This window comes from Aspergillus ochraceoroseus (assembly GCF_002846915.1).
Source record: "Aspergillus ochraceoroseus IBT 24754 chromosome Unknown P175scaffold_4, whole genome shotgun sequence".
NCBI lineage: Eukaryota > Fungi > Ascomycota > Eurotiomycetes > Eurotiales > Aspergillaceae > Aspergillus > Aspergillus ochraceoroseus.
In genome coordinates, this window is record NW_024468479.1 from 2,423,972 (window position 1) to 2,442,855 (window position 18,884).

General features: G+C 34.2%; 6 protein-coding genes across 6 annotated transcripts; 4 read left to right on the forward strand and 2 right to left on the reverse strand.

Moving 5' to 3' along the window:
- Window positions 1–164: 164 nt before the first annotated feature.
- Window positions 165–320, reverse strand: P175DRAFT_0437625 (uncharacterized protein; the record flags this gene model as incomplete). The annotated part of the gene is made up of 1 exon (XM_040893858.1): window positions 165–320. A coding segment is annotated over one exon (156 nt), but the record flags the coding sequence as incomplete, so codon positions are not given.
- A 5,954-nt stretch (window positions 321–6,274) lies between these two features.
- Window positions 6,275–8,177, forward strand: P175DRAFT_0480203 (uncharacterized protein; the record flags this gene model as incomplete). The annotated part of the gene is made up of 3 exons (XM_040895423.1): window positions 6,275–7,522; window positions 7,571–7,635; window positions 7,689–8,177. The coding sequence occupies exons 1-3, from the start codon at window positions 6,514–6,516 to the stop codon at window positions 8,175–8,177; spliced, it is 1,563 nt and encodes a 520-aa protein (XP_040752677.1). The 5' UTR covers window positions 6,275–6,513.
- A 291-nt stretch (window positions 8,178–8,468) lies between these two features.
- P175DRAFT_0516820 (uncharacterized protein) lies at window positions 8,469–10,446 on the forward strand (the record flags this gene model as incomplete). The annotated part of the gene is given in 5 exon segments (XM_040898932.1): window positions 8,469–8,533; window positions 8,740–9,087; window positions 9,113–9,433; window positions 9,453–9,520; window positions 9,553–10,446. 5 exon segments carry the CDS (start codon window positions 8,469–8,471, stop codon window positions 10,206–10,208), a joined length of 1,458 nt encoding a protein of 485 aa, XP_040752678.1. The 3' UTR covers window positions 10,209–10,446.
- Window positions 10,447–11,686: 1,240 nt separating this feature from the next.
- P175DRAFT_0438256 (uncharacterized protein) lies at window positions 11,687–12,514 on the forward strand (the record flags this gene model as incomplete). Its single annotated transcript, XM_040893903.1, has 1 exon — window positions 11,687–12,514. The coding sequence occupies one exon, from the start codon at window positions 11,687–11,689 to the stop codon at window positions 12,512–12,514; it is 828 nt and encodes a 275-aa protein (XP_040752679.1).
- A 256-nt stretch (window positions 12,515–12,770) lies between these two features.
- On the reverse strand, window positions 12,771–15,030 carry P175DRAFT_0557946 (uncharacterized protein; the record flags this gene model as incomplete). The annotated part of the gene is made up of 4 exons (XM_040900809.1): window positions 14,804–15,030; window positions 13,996–14,416; window positions 13,294–13,928; window positions 12,771–12,902 (listed from the first exon to the last, which is right to left on the reverse strand). The coding sequence occupies exons 1-4, from the start codon at window positions 14,918–14,920 to the stop codon at window positions 12,771–12,773; spliced, it is 1,305 nt and encodes a 434-aa protein (XP_040752680.1). The 5' UTR covers window positions 14,921–15,030.
- Window positions 15,031–15,611: 581 nt separating this feature from the next.
- Window positions 15,612–17,448, forward strand: P175DRAFT_0459676 (aminoglycoside phosphotransferase family protein; the record flags this gene model as incomplete). Its single annotated transcript, XM_040894708.1, has 5 exons — window positions 15,612–15,923; window positions 15,970–16,181; window positions 16,235–16,413; window positions 16,459–17,053; window positions 17,139–17,448. 5 exons carry the CDS (start codon window positions 15,612–15,614, stop codon window positions 17,413–17,415), a joined length of 1,575 nt encoding a protein of 524 aa, XP_040752681.1. The 3' UTR covers window positions 17,416–17,448.
- Window positions 17,449–18,884: the final 1,436 nt, after the last annotated feature.

The following is an 18,884-nucleotide window of genomic DNA, read 5'->3' on the forward strand; positions in this document are numbered from 1 at the left end:
TCTAAGATAGTATTAATATATTTAGTTTAATTATTAATCTTAAGATAATAAGTAATAAATAATAGATTATAAATCTTTAGGCAGGATATTAGGTATTTTTAAAAAGTAATAATAAACTAGACTCTATAATCTAATATAATTATTTTAGAAATACTATAAAGCTTCTAAATATATTTAAGGTATAAATTAGCTATCTCTTTAATATTAATTATCCTAGTATAAGGGAGGAAGTACTTTATTTTTATTAAATAATTAATTATAACTAGAATAGTATTATAGCTATTACTTAATAATAAGTATATAATAAAGTTTATACTTATATCTTACTAGATATATTTAAAAATTAATAGAAATCTTAATACTTTTTATTTTACTTCTTAGGAAGAAGTAATTTAGTAATAGAAATAATAATTCTAAACCTATTAGTTAATATACTTATAAATCCTAGGCTAGAAATATTTATATAATATTAATTTATATATCTTAGTTTTTCTAGAATATCTAGTAATAAGGTTTTTATAATAGAGTCTTAATATTTTAGCTTTTATCTTATTATAGTTAGGCATATAAAGTTAGTCTTAATATCTTAAGTATAGACTAGTATATCTATAGTTAGCTAGTATAATATTAAGATATCTTAATAGACTATTCTTTAAGGTATTTAAAATAAACTAGAGCTTCTTATCTTGTAGATAAGCTCTATTAAATAATGATTATAGTATTAGTAGTAGGGAGATTAATTTATTAGTAGCAGGTTATTTAGTAAAGTATATTTAATATTAACTATTAATATTTAGTCTTAGATTAGTAGTAGTCTTAGATAGCAGGTTTTTAGATTTTAGAATAGTCTAGCTCTAATAAAAGAATTATTTATCCCCCTTCTTAAGTAGATTTTCTAACCTTCTAGTTAATATATTAGGCTTAATATCTAACTTCTTAAAATAATAATATATTTAGAAGTTAAATTTTAATAAAAATTTAGACTAGTAGACTTATTAATAATTTAGTAATTTAATTAATATAAAATACTCTAGGTTCTAGTAATCTATAATAACCTTTATAGGTAATAAAGTCTTTTCTAGTTTAGGATACTATTCTTTAAAGTAATAAATAATAACTAATAATTCTTTATTATAAATTTTATAATTATATTTTATTATAAAATACTTTTTAGAAAAAAATATAATAAAATATAATATATTTTTATTATTATATTATAATAATACTTTAGTAAATATATAATTAAAGATATTAATTTTTAGAATTATATTTTTTAACTAGTTAAAAAATTTTAATATTAAGATATTTATAAAAGTAATTTTTAATTATTTAAATACTTCTTAATAAGTAAGTATCTAGTTAAAATTAATATTTTTCTTAATTAAGTTAACTAATAGTCTAATAATTTTTAAAAAATTATAGATAAATTAGTAATAAAAGTTCCTAAAATTAATAAAAACTTAAATATTAATTAAATAGGTTAGTATTTTTTACTTAATAATTATTTTTACTTTATTAAAGTTTATTTAAAAGCTATCTTTATTTATAATTAATTCTAGAAACTTTATCTTATATATAAAAAATTTATATTTACTAAATTTAATATAAAATCTTACTACTTATAAATATTCTAATACTTATTAAATATACTAGGTATATTTAGTATAGGTTTGGCTATAAATTAGAATATTATCTAGATATATAATATAGAAGATATCTAGATAATTATATAGGGCTTTATTAATAAATCTCTAGAATAATATTAGGGCTCTAGTAAGTCTAAATAATATTACTAAAGATTTAAATAGGCCTAACTAAGTTTAAAAAGTAGTAAGATATTCTTGTCCTTTCTTAATCTATAGATTATTAAAAGTAGAGATAATATTAATTTTTAAGAAATATTTTATTTTTTTTAGGTTATTTAATATCTTTTTTATTAGTAATAGCAGGTAATAATCTTTTATAATAATTATATTTAGGGCTTAATAATTTATATAAAATTACAGGCTTTTTCTAGATTTCTTTATAAATAGGATAGGAGATATAGTAGGAAAAAAACTAGAATAAATAAAATCTTTTCTTAAATTCTTTTTAATCTATTTCTTTAAAACTTTTAATTTATCTTAGGATATGTTATATAGGCTCCTAAAAAGTAGAATTTTTTTAGATAGTAATTTAATCTTATAATTATTAAATTAGTAGGGTAGTAAGTACTTAGCCTTCTTTAGTAAGAATATATTATAGAACTTAGTAAATTTAAGGGATAATTATTCTTATAGTTTAGATTTAGTAATAATAATAGGGTTTAGAATAGCTTTAATATTAGTAATAATAGTAGTAAATATCTAGTATCTATAGCAGGTATATATAGTATAAATAATAATTAAGATTCTAGTAATATCTTAGTTCTTTAGAAATTTAAGGCAGGAGTTAAGGTATTAGGGAGAAACTTTTAGTAATATATTATATAATATTAAAATTTTTATAAATTTTAGAAATATATTATAATACTTCCTATAATAGAAGCTTTTAAATAGAATAGTATAATTAGTAAATCTAATCTAGAAATTATAAGTCTTTAATTAAGGTAAGTTAAGAATAATAGAAAAATATATAAATTAAGTTATAAGAAAAGTAATATTTTTTTTAATATAGTTATAAATTTTTTAGGTTAAATAAATAAAATAAATAATATTACTAAACTTTATTAGAGTATTATTAAATCCCCTTAATAAGATAAAATTCCTTAATAATAATATTTTTAGTTAGTTATTTATAATCTAATTATAATTTATAAAATATTTATTCTTAGCTCTAGAATTAATTATAATAAAGATTAGTAGAATTTTATTAAAAGTTTCTAGATTAATAAATAAGATTATTAATTTAAATTAGTAACTTTCTTCCTTTATTATTATTCTAGTTATTATAGCCTTTAATAGATAAAGAGAGTGCTAGGGATATTCCTAATTATAATTTAGATTAGAGATACTCTATTTTCTAATTTAGAGAATATAAGGTATTTAGCAGGCAAGATTCTAATTAATAGGGGGTATAGATCTAGTTTAGTAATAAATATAGAGATATAGCTAGTTAGTCTTTAATTAGAGTATAAGTAGCTGCCTACTAAATAGTTAGTACTATTATAATAGTAATATAGGTATTAAGTTTAATAATTAAGATAATAAGTAGTAAATAAGTCTATTAGGTCTTTAGTAGGAGTAGCAGTAATAACAGGATTAATAGGGACTATAGGAATTTAGGTAGCAGGAATTAATTTTAAGATAGGTTAGGAAGGCTAGGAATTCTTTATAGATAGGGATAGAGTAGTACTTATATAATAATAATAGTAATTTTCTAGATTTTATAAGTAATTAATAAAGTTATAATATTATAATAAGATTTTAGAATATATTAATATTTCTTAAAGTTTTTAATTAATAGCCTATTCTAGAATTATAGGTAAGATATTTTTATTTATATTCCTTTCTAATATAAAATATTAAAATTTAGTAAAAAAAATACTAAATTTATAATAAATTTATTAGAGATAAAATAAATTAGTATAAATATTAATTTCTAAATTTAAGTTTCTAAAAACTTTCTTTAAAATTTTTAAAATCTTAATATAATTACTTAATTTATAGATTCTATTTTAAATATATAGTAAGATTTAGGTATATAAGATTTCTTTAAGATAACTAGTTATATAAACTATTTTATTATTTAAAATTAGAAAATAATTAAGATTTATAATTATTTTCTAGTAAATTTAAGAAGTAAAGTATCTTAAGTTACTTTATTAGTTATTAAATTTATTAGGATCAGGAAATTATTTAGAAGTTTAAGTAGTAAGAATAAATATAATAAGAGTAATAATAATAGTAGAGAGGGTAGTAATATTAGTATTTTTTTTAGAAAAAAATAATAATTAAAAAGATATATTATTTTAAGTAAGTACTTTAAATAACTCTTATTAAGTTTTTTTAGCTTGTATTTTCTAGTACTTAATTATACTATCTTTCTATTAAATATAGTTAAGAAGGTTAATAATAGTAAAATATAAGATAAATAATTTATAAAGTTCTTTTATAATAGTAATAAAGAATTAATATATTTTAGTAATATATTATCTTAATTTATTAAGAATATTATATAAGAGGGTTTCTATATTTTTAAGTAATATAAATAATAAAGCAGGTATAATAGTAATAATTAACTCTTAGTAAAGAGGAGCTATATAATATTAGGGGGCAGAGTTAGATTTAGATATTTATTAACTAGGAGCTAATTAGATAAAATAGTAGAATAATAAATATTAGGTAATAGATAGGATATAACTTAAAGAGCTATAATAGGATTAAGGATAATATGGCTTAAATATAGGAATAAGGGTGGACAGTCAAGGCAGAATCTAACTAGATAGGTACTACGGCTTCGCACCGTGACACTATCTTTAGTAACTATAATTCTTATTAAAATACTTAATTTCTCTTTTATTCTTTAAGTAAGTATTATTTTTTTTTTTTAATAAATTATTAATAAATCTTCTTTTACTTCTTTAATACTTTAATAAATTATATAACTTTATTTTTCTATATTTAAAAATTACAAGCCTATTAAATTTTTTAAAGAAAGTAAAAAATTATATTATTATTTTTAAAAATTATAAATTTAAATTATAAAAATTTCTTATATTAATATTTTTTTTTCTTATTTTAAAAAATTAATTTAAAATCTTAATAATATAGTTTTAGAATAATATTTTTTATAAAGAAATAATATATTATTAAGCTTAATTTTTTAATATTTTTATTATATATATTAATAATAACTTAATTTAAAAATTTTTTAATTTTTTACTAGTTCTTTACTTATAAGATAGAATATAAGAAATTATTTAAAAAAGGCCTAAAATTATTTTATTTATTAAATTAAATTAAAATTATTTCTAAATTTAATAATTATATTCCTATAATTTACTATAAAAAAAGAATATTTTTTATTAATAAAATCTATTTCTAGACTAGCTAGAAAAAATAAAAAAAATTCTATTTAATAATATAATTAAGACCTATTAATTTATATAAAAAATTCTTAAGATTCTTACTATAAATAGTAAAAAAAGAATTAAAAATTCTAATATTAAGTAATTATAATAAATAAATTAAATAAAATAAATATATTATTAATAAGATTTTATTAATATTATAGTAATTAATAAATTTTATAATAAAATAAAATTTATAATTATTAAAAATAAAAAATCTTTATTACTTATATATTTTATTCTTAATCTTATAGTTAAATATATTAATTAATTAAATATATTCTAGCTTATTATTAGTCTAATTATTTATAAAAAAAATAAAGAAATAAAAATAAAGCTTAAAATTAAAATTTTAAAGCTAGAAATCTTATATATTACTAGTAAAAATCTAGTAAATAAAATCTAGTAAAAAAAAGATTTTATTAATATAAATATAAATAATTAAAATTATTTACTTATAATTTTTATTTTATAAATATTATTTAAATTCTCCTTTAATTATATATTTTTACTTTAAAAAGATCTTAAGACCTTTAATTAATATTTTAATAAAAAATTTTTTTTTATTTATATTATAAATATCTTCTAGTTATAACTTATATTATTATATTTTCTAATTTAATAACTTAAAATATAAAATATATTTATATATAAAATTAGCTTATTTTTATATAATATTAATAATTATTATATAAGTTAAAATAAGATTATTTTAATAATATTTTATAAAGTACTTAAACTAGTATTTTTTAAGCTTCTTACTAATAATTTTCTTTATAAAATTTTAAAATATCTTATAAAATATAAAAAGGCCTTACTTAGTAAATTTATTAATATAGTTTATTAATTTTTTTTTATATTAATTAGTAAGAACTTATTATTATTTATATTAATAGTCTTTAGAGTATTATACCTTATAATAGTATCTTAATAATATTATCTAATTAATACTAAATTCTTTTATAATCTTAGTATAATTAATTAAATTACTAATTTTTAATAAGTTAATTACTTCTATCATAACTTTAATTAAATCTATATTAATTAAGATATAAGTTATTAAAAATTATTAAAAAAATAGTTAGTAAGGGGAAATCAGGCGTCAGGTGGGACCAGGTGTCAGGTGATCACTGACTGTATAGGCCAGAAAGAGGGGAGGGTGACATTCATGACTGGTGTGACCCCACCTCTGCTTTCCAACGTGAAATAGTATACATACATGATACTATCGCAATACACAAAATCCGCTATCTTGACAAGAATGTTGATCGGCTGATTGCCAGACCTTGGCTAATAGAGGGCTCACCCCCCTTGCAGTGCCTTTGGGGGAAGTAAAAGCATGCTAACTGTTCACCTAACCCTGGGTCACGGAAGAGTTGTTCGGAGGTTGGCAACCGCCCCTCTAATTCCTCGGAAACTGTAGGTATACGAAAGCAGAAGACCAGCATCAAAGAGAGTGAATAATGGAGGAATCCTGTCTGCCACCTGATGTTAAGTCTGGGGATATTGTTCGAATTCACGCGACACATGAAATCACCAAAGCCGAACATCGACTCGGATTCTGGACAGCTGCGAAACAGTATCCCAGGGCCATCTTTTGGGCCATGTTTTTCTGTATTGCCGTGATTATGGCTGGATTTGACGCCCAGCTGATCCCCTCGTTCTACGCGTTGCCCGCATTTCAGCAGCGATTTGGGTTCTTGTACGAGGGCTCATACATCATATCAGCGCCATGGCAGACAGCATTGGGCATGGGGAACCCTATTGGCCAGGTTCTTGGTGCTCTTGCGAGTGGCTGGCCGCTGGAAAAATTCGGTCGTCGGTTGACCTTGGCTGTCTGTTGCATATGGACGATCGGGTTCGTCTTTGTGCAGTTCTTCGCGACCTCAATCGGTATGCTATGTGCCGGTGAGATGCTGGGAGGGCTAGCTTGGGGCTTCTATGTCTGTATTGCCCCCACATATGCCTCCGAAGTATGTCCCCTGGCTCTACGAGGGGTGTTGACCGCGTCCGTGAATTTGGCGTTCGTGATTGGCCAATTTGTGGCACAAGGATGCGCCGCAGCGCTGGAGAGTAGGCTTGATGAATGGGCATATAAGGCTCCGTTTGCTATCCAATGGATCTGGCCCGTTATTCTTCTTGTTGGCCTGATATTCGCCCCCGAGAGTCCCTACTGGTTGATTCGCCAGGGCCGGAAAGATGATGCTCGCGCAGCGCTTTTGAAACTTTCCTCGGCTTCGCATCGTCCAAACATCGAGGGCATGCTAGAGATGATTGAGGAAACGGATTGGATTGAGAGGGAAATCGAAGACAATACGTCGTATCTGGATTGCTTTAAAGGAGTCAGTCTTCGGCGCACGGAAATCTCAGTGATGGTTTACCTGATCCAAGTGATTGGGGGGAATCCGCTGATTGGATATGCCAACTACTTTTTTGAGCAAGCTGGACTAGATCCTTCTGATGCTTTTAATAGTAAGTGTTCAGCCGTTTTAGAATAGGATAATGCCAACCCATCTGTAGTGGGAGTCGGGAATACGGCCTTGGGCTTTGTCGGCACCTGTCTTTCGTGGCCATTGATGTCTCATGTGGGGATATTCCTTGCCATACTGGTCTTGGACCTGACTCACACTTACTGCAGTTTGGACGTCGAACAATCTACAATTCCGGCCTGCTCGCCATGACGGTTATCCTGTTTGTAATTGGGTTCCTGGACCTCGGGTCACATCCCGACGGTGCGATTTGGGCGCAGGCATCATTGATGGATATTTGGACCTTCATATACCAAATGACAGTGGGCCCCATTTGCTTTGTTATTATTTCCGAAATCTCATCGACACGGCTGAGGGGACGCACTATCGCGATTGCAACCGCCGCACAAGCTGCGGCCAGCATTGCGTTCACCGTGGCCATGCCATACATGCTGAACAGCGATCAAGCAAACTGGCGCGGTAAGGCAGGTTTCCTTTTTGGTGCAATTAGCCTCGTATGCTATATCTGGTGCTGGATAAGGATTCCCGAGAGTCAGGGTCGGACTTTTGGAGAATTGGATATCTTGTTCGATAAACACGTTCCTGCACGGCAGTTTAAGGATCATGATCTTCTCGAAGTACGTCATGAAGACGCGTGATGGCATCTATATTGCCAATCATCGAGATCCGACACCGTTATTCGTATTGGCTACATATAATTTATTGCGTGTTGAACGTGTTTTAGGGTTTCCTGCAATCTGGTCGAAGAGAGATCCCCCATAAGCAACATAAAACAGATTCTGCTTCGAGAGTTATCTTCTCAGATATCCGAGTATTACCATACGGAGTACACTCTCCACTCAATCTGGCACGTTTGTTGGCCTATTGATTGATTCTCATTACGATCTCCGTCGAACTACCCCATTTTTCCACTGGCCCGGTTGATAGTCATGTCCCATCATATAGTAGCATTCGACATGCAAGGCGAGCTCCAGTTCCTTATGGAATTTGTTATGTATTGGACCACCAGATACTAGCACAAAGCGTAACCCATCACTCCAGTATTCATCAATAACCCAGCCTTTTGTGGGAATAAAAGGACCTGTCCGTCCCCGGCAAGATCCCGTATATTAGGACAGGATCGTGAAGATTTCCAGTGGAATAAATACGCTTCTTCCGTTTCCACTGGCATTGAAAAAGATGTCCTCCAACCAACTGAAGCTTCGGGATCAGTTACGCAGACCCAATTAACGAAATCACCTCGGCCGGGGTCCACGCAGTAGCTGAACCTGTTGAGTTCAGACGCACGTCTTTCGGTCGCAAGTACATCTGGGGCGCAGACGGCACACCATCAGAAGGACAGGAATTCACAGGCTGGAAAGAATGGTGTGTGGGGGAGACGGACCGGCGGCGAAGGCAAAAGCTCGGTGAATCTGTCCCTGATGGGGTTGATGGAGTGTTGGTCTGTACATTGGATGAGACACATGTCGATATTATGTGCGCTATCGCTCCGCTGGACTTACATGTGTTGTGTGAGAAGCCTCTGGCGACCTCTCTGGAAGATTGTTTGTCTATATATCGGGCTTTTCAACAGATTCACGGAAAAATCTTTTCTGTTGGACACGTGTTGCAGTATAGTCCAACACAACATTATGCTCAAGAAGCTGCTTTTAACCGACAAAGCCATCGGGGATCTCCTTTCAATCGAGCATGTAGAGCCGGTAGGGTGGTGGCATTTTGCGCATAGCTATGTCCGTAGAAACTGGCGCAGAGAGACGAAGAACCGCGACGGATCCTTACTGACAAAGTGTTCTCACGACATTGACTTTTTGCTTTGGTTGCTCGCGGTCCCTGCAGAAGAAACACAGCGAGAACCTCACTTGCCACGAATCCATAGCCTCGATGGGATCCCGGAGTCAGTTCCGCAGGCCTAGGAAACCAGCTGCAGCTAACGGTACTACCAATTGTATTTCCTGCCCGATTGAGCGCGAGTGCCAATATAGTGCAGTACAAATATCTACTACGACAATAGAGTTGCCATTGGGAACCCTCACTGGGTGAAGAATGTTATTCATGATATCGAGGATCTTATGAAGGCTGCAAAGCCCGAAATGATTCGTACCACCCTTTTACACAAACTTGCAGAAGACTACGATCGTTCTACCACCTCAGATAAGGTTATCGCGGCGCGTCCGTGGTACGGAAGGTGTGTTTACGAGAGCGATAACGATGTTTGTGACGACCAGCTTGTAATTCTATCCTGGGACGAAGATGTATCATCCAGTAGTCCTGGAAAACGAGCTATGCTTCATATGATTGCCAACACGGAGGATGAATGCATTCGCCGAGGCCGGGTGTACGGTACAAGTGGTGAACTGACCTACAATAGCCATACAATTACTTATTTTTGCTTCCTAACAAGGAAGAAAACCGTAATAGACGTGCCTCGACAATCATCTCATGAGATGAGATCTCATGGTGGAGGTGACTACGGACTCATCCGTGCATTCATCGCAGCCATAGAGGCTGTCCAAAATGAGGAGATGTGGGCGAGTGAGGCACAATGCCGCTTCATAGGAGGTAATTTGGAGGACGCTGTCCTCGGCCATGCGATGGTTTTTGCTGCAGAAGCGCGGCGGGACGATAAGGTGATTTCTTGGAAGGACTGGTGGGATACAAAAACCGCCTAAAGGATCTTGATAGATGCACTGAGTAATGGATAAGTATGGAGCCTTTCTCATCAGTGATACTGCTGGAAAACGATGACTCCTATTTGGTGACATCCCTGATATAGCCTATTTGTGAAGCTTTCCCCCCGACTGCCGCAAAATATGTTCGGGATTACAGCGGTTTTTTATTTATTTTGTTTATTTCTTTACTTTTTAATTTGAATATTCTTTCCGCAACCCTCAATTGCTTCCGTTGATGACATTTGTAAAAAGCCGTGTTTATTTTTACTGCAAAACTGGGTATGCGATTACTTGGTTCAGTTTTATACATGCTGTACGGAGTAGAGACGCCACAGACAGATGGTTGCCATAGAATGCCAGACGGTTTTAGGATCAAAGCTTTAGAAAGGGATATATACTGATTCAAGCGGGCGATTGCATTAAACTCAACTCTGTGAGCTCGAGTCAGTCCCTTTGGGCTTGTGTCTAGGGGTCAATCGCTGTGAGAAGCATTCCAACATTCCACAAAAGATGTGTTCTTCGTTTGGGATGGAAAATCTATTCTATCCACTTAAAGGTATTCTAGAAACCTCAGAGCAGGAAAATATTTGTTTGCATGGTTAGTTAGACATTCCTGTCTGTTTAAAATGCCTTTCCGAGAAAGTCCGGTAGATCATGTCATTTCCCCTTGCCTGCATGGAATAACAATAAACAATAACTATTATTATGATCAGAAATGGGTATAGAACTAGATATCAGCGTGGGAAGCGCGAGAAGAGCTTCTAAAATTCAGTTGCTTGTATGTTAATTCTCATTATAACCACTAGAATGCTCAGGTTGAAAAGTGACCTATATTTTAGGGCTTACTTTATGTATGTACTATATTAGCAGGGAACAAACACTTCCTAAATAATATCTCGCTCTTCATTTAGGCGTCTATATTGTATGTTTATGTTATTGATTAGATATATCCTATCTATACTTAACTAATAGATATGAATTCATTGCCTTGTTTGGGTTTCCTCTCGCATTCTTACCATGCCTCCGAGTTCCCAAGATGAATATCCATGAATTGCCCAAAACAAATGACATTCCTCGGAATGGCTGGCTTGACCAAATGCCAACCGTTTGATATTGATCGAGAGCGGTTGTTTGCGACAATAGCAGGCCTGAAGTCAGCAAATATGCTGCAATTCTAAAAGTAAAAGCTGGTGGCGGGAAAGAAAGAGTGCCCGATTCATCCGAATGCTCGAGGGAAACCTGAAGGCATCACTGACCCTTATGTAGAGAATGTAAGATATCACAAGAATCGACTGAAGTTGGATACCAAGGGGGAACTGAAATTGGACCAAGCCCAATATAAAAACACCAGCGTCGCAACTTGCGAAAGATCAAGTCCAAGCGTGATAATTAATACACGATCACAAACAAGTCTTCTCGTTTCTTATTTCGATACGCCAAGTGCCTTGATTTTCGCCATGCATTTTCAAACTCTTTTCATGACCATAGGCCTGTATGCCCTATCTGGCTCGTTTGTTGCTGGCCGCAGGAGCGACGAAAAGACACTAAACATCGTCGCCCATCAAGATGATGACCTTCTGTTCCTCAATCCCGATGTGCTTATAGACATTGAAAGTGGGCGAATGGTTCGGACGGTGTATTTGACAGCTGGGGATGCTGGCCTGGGTGCGGACTACTGGACAAGCCGTCAAGCCGGTGTTATGGCTGCTTATGCAGAAATGGTGGATGTCAGCAATGACTGGGACGAGTCAGATATTGGCGTGCCGGGCAAGGATATCCCTCTATATACACTTAGAGACAACGACCAGGTTTCGATAGCATTTATCCATATGCCCGATGGAAATATGGATGGGAGTGGCTTTGCGAGCACTGGCTATGAAAGTATGGAGAAGCTGTGGAAGTCGGAGATTGGTGAAATTGGCACCGTGGATGAATCTGGCACCAGGTATACCCGGGAGGACCTAATCAACACCCTTACTCAAATGATCAACGAGTATGATCCCGACTACATGAATGCGCAGAACTATATCGATGACTTTGGCAGCGGTGATCATAGCGACCACACTGCCGGGGCCCTTTTTGCGAATGAAGCAGCCGTCGCTTCTATCTTTCCTGGAGCTGTCATTGCCTACGAGGGATACCCCATGAAGGCCCTGCCTCCCAATGTTTCTGGGGAGGACCTCGTGAATAAAAAGGCTGCATTTTACACCTACGGCGCGTATGACTCGTCTGTATGCACCAGCGACGAGTCTTGCGCTGGCACGGAATACGAACTTTGGCTAGCCCGGGACTACCCCCGGAACTAATTGCATTGCATTGCATGTACATGGGCGTCATGGAATCTGCGGATTGAATGTTTCTGTTGAAAGTTATGACTTTTCATTGAGGTCTTGTTGGCATATATGGAGCGCTTGTTTGTATGGAACCTTGGCAATTGCAGTATTGTTGTTATTTTTGCCCTTTTTAATGCATATCCCACTTATTTATCACTGATTTTCCTACTCATAACCACAGAACGTGTGCAAAGAACTCGGGGGGATGTCACCCTGTCTGGAGACCCCATTAGACGGGGGCGATATCAGCCTGCAAGCGAAAGTAGAGGCCTTTAGCGTACCACCCTGCGCTGTAGTTCTGCATGCTCGACTTGTATATCAGGAAAGCTTTCAATCCTATCCGAGCAACCCCAAGGAGATGCTATCAGAAGAATAGCACTGGAAGGTACGCCAAAACTCCAGTACTTGGAAGCAGGGCTCCCTCAGATTTTCCTCTTTGTAGTGGATTTTCACGAATTTATTATAGATTTTGATGGTTATTGCTCCGTATATTACCTCTGATTGCATGCTTCTAGATTACATCAGTAATATAGATACTGGTAGAGGCAACTGATTGCCGTGCAGGTCTTCATCCACTCGACCTGAACAGCAGACACAGCAGCTACAAACAATTATTCTACCTATCACAAATCACACCAAGAGTAAAAACCAATCCCTCGACGTGTTATCGCCCATATTTTTTTTTATTTCCTTTTGCTTCTGCTGCTCTTTGCCGCTTGATCCATGAGAGCCTGGAGAGCAGCGATCCGTACGGGGTCATCGTCCCTCATTCTCCGCGTGCGTAATTCATATACGGCCTTTCCGTTTTGTTTTCTTCCATTCTCAGAGCAGCGAACAGAAAGGCTGTAGCGATAATAACCATCTCTTTCTGACACATCGTCGGCATCTAGCCGCAGTAGGCGATCAGTGCTGGGACGATACACTGGATCCGGGAACTTCATTATCCGCATGAATTCCAGAAAGTGGTCTTCATCGTTCCAAATGCTGACATCCGTCAGTCCCGGCACATCTGCATCTCTTCGCGTTATAAACGACTTAAGAACAGCTATGTGATTCTCATACAGGCCACTGTCGCTAACCCATTCTACAGATTGTAGTAGCAGCGTATTTGCCTTCCCGATACCGATAAGAAATATGGGAAGAAGAGGTTTGGACTCGAATACGAATGTATTGTAGCGATAGAAGACTCGACGCGCTTCATGATAAACTTGACGACTCACTGCCAGAAGAGCGAGTAGGTTCCTGGAGGGGTTATACTGGAGCCGGAGGCCATTAACTGGGTCAACAGAATATTTCTGGACGCACCCAGAAAACCTGACGCTTTGAAAACAAAGAACGGCTCTGTATACCATTTGTCGTAGTTCTGTTTTGTGGCCCCGGCGCCAAACTGTTAGTAAAAGCAGCTCTTACATTCAACATGCTTGGTACAGCCAAATTTATAAAACTCGACCCACCGGGAGGGAGACGGAAAAGTGGAAATGTGCCCCTCGGCCGCCATATCTTGAAAGGCTCGGGGTCAAACCGAGATGACTTCTCCTCGTGGTTCTCGCTATGACGGTAATGCCCGCGATAAATAACATGATCAGTGAACCTTCGTTGACCGCTGATGGCTTTTAAACAGGATGGACAGCGGTAAGAGACTTCCTCTGCAGGGAAGTGACGCTTCATGATGGAGAGGCGCTGGATCCCCAAGACATCATGTATTCCGTCGGCCGGAATACGCAATTCCCCCGTATATTTGAGGAGATGGTTTATCAAGCCTTGTTTATTCGCATATCGAGTCTGACAAAAAGGGCAAACCTGTGCTTTCCAAGGCATGATTGCCGTGTACAGACCTTGTGAGGACGCGTCTTCCAATTCAGATTCGATTAGGAGCTGGGGGTGTAAAAGAAACAGAGGAAAAACAAATGTAATCAATTTTTATCACGTGGAATGCAGGGGGGTTGGCAGTACGTCAAGGCCCTTAATATAACACCAAAATAATTCTAGTTACAAGTTTGAATTTTGTACAGAGTATGCTATTATGTATTAATAACTTTGTTTCTTTAAATTACATGCTATTCTGTATAAGAATTCAATATTTAATTACTAATTATTCCATTTTATGTCTTCAAATTTTTTGAATTTTTTTATACTTTATTTTAACCTGTTATGATGAAGTCACTCATATGCTAGGCTGCGCCCATAGTCACGGGCAAGCCAAACAGTTGAATAACCTCCAAAACCCAACTTATCAACAATATGGTATCAATTGTGTGGTACATCACCAATCATGATAGGATGATACCCACCCGGTTTATATTTTTCAAGGTTCTCTGCACTATCGATCCAGTTGTACTCGAAGCGACGTTCCTCAGGGGCGTCCTTACACGGCGACATTGTGAGCGAGGAATAGCATAACCTGCTCGGACGAAATATTGGAGACCCGTGAAAATGTGAGACGGTGGTTGATATGTATCCTGGCTTCCAGGACCAAGGCTTGATCTGGAAGGCGTGATTGGGTGGGCTTACAGCTCAAGGTGGGTACCTAAGGCAGAGATAAGCTCGGCGTGGGCAGGAACCCGGAACGGATTAACCCTCGGCGTGGGTGGAGTACTCACCATGGACTGTCTTTAACGAACCAGAAGTAGACTAGCGTTGGCACGGAATTTCATAGATTCCGAGGCAACTCAGGTCCGTAAATGTGGCCCCCCATTCCTCGCCTTCGCCGACTAACTGAGTGTGACAGAACGTTGTCGAATGATATTATGCCCTAGTGATAGAAGTACGTCAAACTGGGCTCTGCTCGGTGCGCCTGACTCTCTCAAGTCCCTAGAACTCTGCTGGAAATCAATCTCCGGCGAACCATAAAAGCAGACCACCTTACTTGAAGGCAAGATTTCTGCAGATACGAAATATGAAAACATCTCTTAAGTTTTCACACTCCACACCCAGCATACCTCACCCCTCGCATTTATATTCAAGAATCTACCGTCGATATTTCTCTGTACTCAGGTTCACACCAGAAGTCTGCTTAGGACACAACTTTCTTCCACTTTACAACCCGCAATCACGTATACGTCTGCGCCTGATGAGGTCATCTAGCACGCAGCAGTCATGCACGGATTTCTTCCGGTACACAAGCGGTCGCTGGCTTTGGGACGAAGAACAGCAGCTTCGCGATCGTTTTTCTCCATTTAATATACCCGAGCTCCAGAAGGTTGCCGCAAGCAGCGTTGGAGCCAAAAAATGCGTTACAATCACAAAGCTAGCGGAAGGCTCATTCAACAAGACTTTCAGGCTCATGATGGATAATGGAATGACTGTGATTGCAAGGATTCCTCATCCCATTGCAGGGCCCCAGCACTACACGACAGCTTCCGAAGTAGCGACGATGGAATTTGTGAGTTCTCTGATCTTGAGATCGGTATATTCTAATATGATGACAGGCTCGTAGCATCCTAGAAATCCCTGTACCCCGGATATATGCCTGGAGCGCCGATGTGAAAAATCCTGTTGAGTCCGAATATATAATTATGGAGGAAGCTCCAGGGGAAAAATTAGAAGATATATGGAATAATCTTTCCCTGGAGGAAAAGATAGCAATCATGAAAGACCTTGTTTTACTGGAGAAAAAAATGATATCCGTATCTTTCAATAGGTATGATACATATCAAGCTCAGACTACACCCCCAGACTCTAACAAGGGCTTAGTTACGGCAATATATATTATGCTACCGAAGCTATCCAAGGCGCTGTAAGAGCTGAAGTTTTTGGTGATGTGACTCCAGAGGTTAAAAAAACAGTGCTTAATCGCTTTGTTATTGGCCCAGTAGTGGAAAGAGGTTATTGGAACAAAGAACGCGCAATGATGGATATAGACCGTGGGCCCTGTACGTTTCTTCTTCCTTATTTGAGTCTCTTCTAACTCCTTGAAGGGAAACAACCACAACGATTTGCCGCCTCCCTAGCTCGTCGGGAGCTTGAATGGATAAAACAGCATGCAATTCCCAAATCACAGGATGACCCTTTAGTGACTTCTGCAACGCAAAATTCTCCTGAGAGCCACATTTTACTACTTCAAAAGTACCTAGAGATTGTCCCATATCTTCTTCCAGATGATCCTGCTGTTATTGCGTCTCATCTGTGGCACACGGATCTCCATTCAGGCAATATCTTCGTTGATAGGGGTCGCATCTGTAGTGTGATAGACTGGCAAGGAACATGGGCAGCGCCTTTAATACTTCAGGCACGCCACCCCCAGCTAGTTGATTATCATGGGGAAATTATTCTGAAAGCTCCCCCAAGCTTCAAGGACCTTGAACCGGCTGAGAAGGCTAGGGTAAGGAGAGAAATGAGCAGTTCTATAATCCTTTACCTTTACAAAAAGCAGATTGCGAAGCAAGTGCCTCTTTTAGATAAAGTTCTCCACTTTGATCATGGTCGAACAAGGTGCGAGCCTATACAATTTGTGGGCGACACCTGGGATAATGATATTTTGCCTTTGAGGGAATCCTTGATCCGAATTGAGAAGTAAGTTTGTTCAATTTCCTATCCAAGAGCTATTGTGCTTAGTATGATTTTTTTTACCCCTAAATACTCGTCTAATTCTCTGTAGATATTGGGATGAACTGGGATTCAAGTCTCCATGTCCAATCCATTTTACGCAGGATGAGCTTCGTATTCATGCAGAGGAAGGTGAAGGGTGGAATGATGTGCAAGACTTCTGGAATTCTGTTTCAGATATTGTTTCTAGGGATGGATGGACGCCTATCCATCTTTATGACGACGCTGTTGCGCTTTTTACAGAGTTACGAGAAGCTGGCTTAAAATCTATGCTAGGCAAGGAGAGGGAAGATTTTAAAAGGCAGACACAGTGGATTGAAAAGACATAGCTCATCAGGCAGTGAATATAATACATACTACCCTATATCCAATTCCTCAGTAATCATGTAAGTGTCTCGCTGGCAAGGTGCTTGGGTATGGATAGTGTTAGTAAAGAAAGTAAAGCTATACAGAGTATAAGGGTAGTAAAAAGATATTAGAAGTAATAAAATAAAGTACTTATCTCTGTCATGGTGTGTAGCTGTAGTACTTATTTGCTAGGATTCTGCCTAGACTATACACCTATTCCCTAATCTATAAGAATTTAATAGTACTTATTTTAATCTTTATTACTTTATATAATAAATTTATAATAAAATAGATACTAATCTAAACTATTTTCTAGCTATTAAAACCTAATTAACTTATATAGTAGGATACCTAATTAAAAAGGCTTATAAATTAATCTTACTTAAGATAAGATTTAATATTCTCTAGTTTTTAGACTATTCTAACTTACTTAATTATCTAGAAATAATATTTAAAGACCCTAACTAAGTTTAAAATACTTAGAATTATCTCTATAATTAGAAATAAAGAAATTTAGACTTTAATACTTACTTTATAAAATTTTATTATCTTACTCTAGAAAAAGAAATACTTAATAACTCTTTAATATCTTTTTTAATTTAAAATATTTTAATTAAATTTTAAAATATATTACTTTATAATCCTGCCCTATCTTAAGATTTTTAAAAATATATTAATTATTTCTAGTTATTAAAAAATTATTACTACTAATACTAGTTATAAGTGTCACGGCGCGAAGCTGTAGTACCTATCTAGTTAGATTCTACCTTGACTATCCACCCTTATTCCTATATTTAAGCCATATTATCCTTAATCCTATTATAGCTCTTCAAGCTATATCCTATTTATTACCTAATACTTACTATTCTATTATTCTATCTAGTTAGCTTCTAGTTAATAAATATCTAAATCTAATTTTATTCTCTAATATTATATAGCTCCTCTTTACTAGAAGTTAATTATTACTATTATATCTACCTTACTATCTATATTACTTAAAAATATAAAAACCCTTCTATATAATACTCCTAATAAATTAAGATAATATATTATTAAAATATATTAATTTTTTACTATTATTATAAAAAAATTCTATAAATTATTTATTTTATATTCTATTATTACTAATTTTCTTAATTATATTTAATAAAAAAATAATATAATTAAGTACTAGAAAATATAAGCTAAAAAAATCTAATAAGAATTATTTAAAATATTTATTTAAAATAGTATGCCTTCTTAATTATTATTTTCTTCTAAAAGAGATACTAATATTATTACTTTTCTTATTATTATTATTACTCTTATTATATTTATTTTTACTATTTAAACCTCTAAATAACTTTTTAATTCTAATAAATTTAATAACTAATAAAGTAATTTAAGATACTTTATTTCTTAAATTTACTAAAAAATAATTATAAACTTTAATTATTTTCTAACTCTAAAT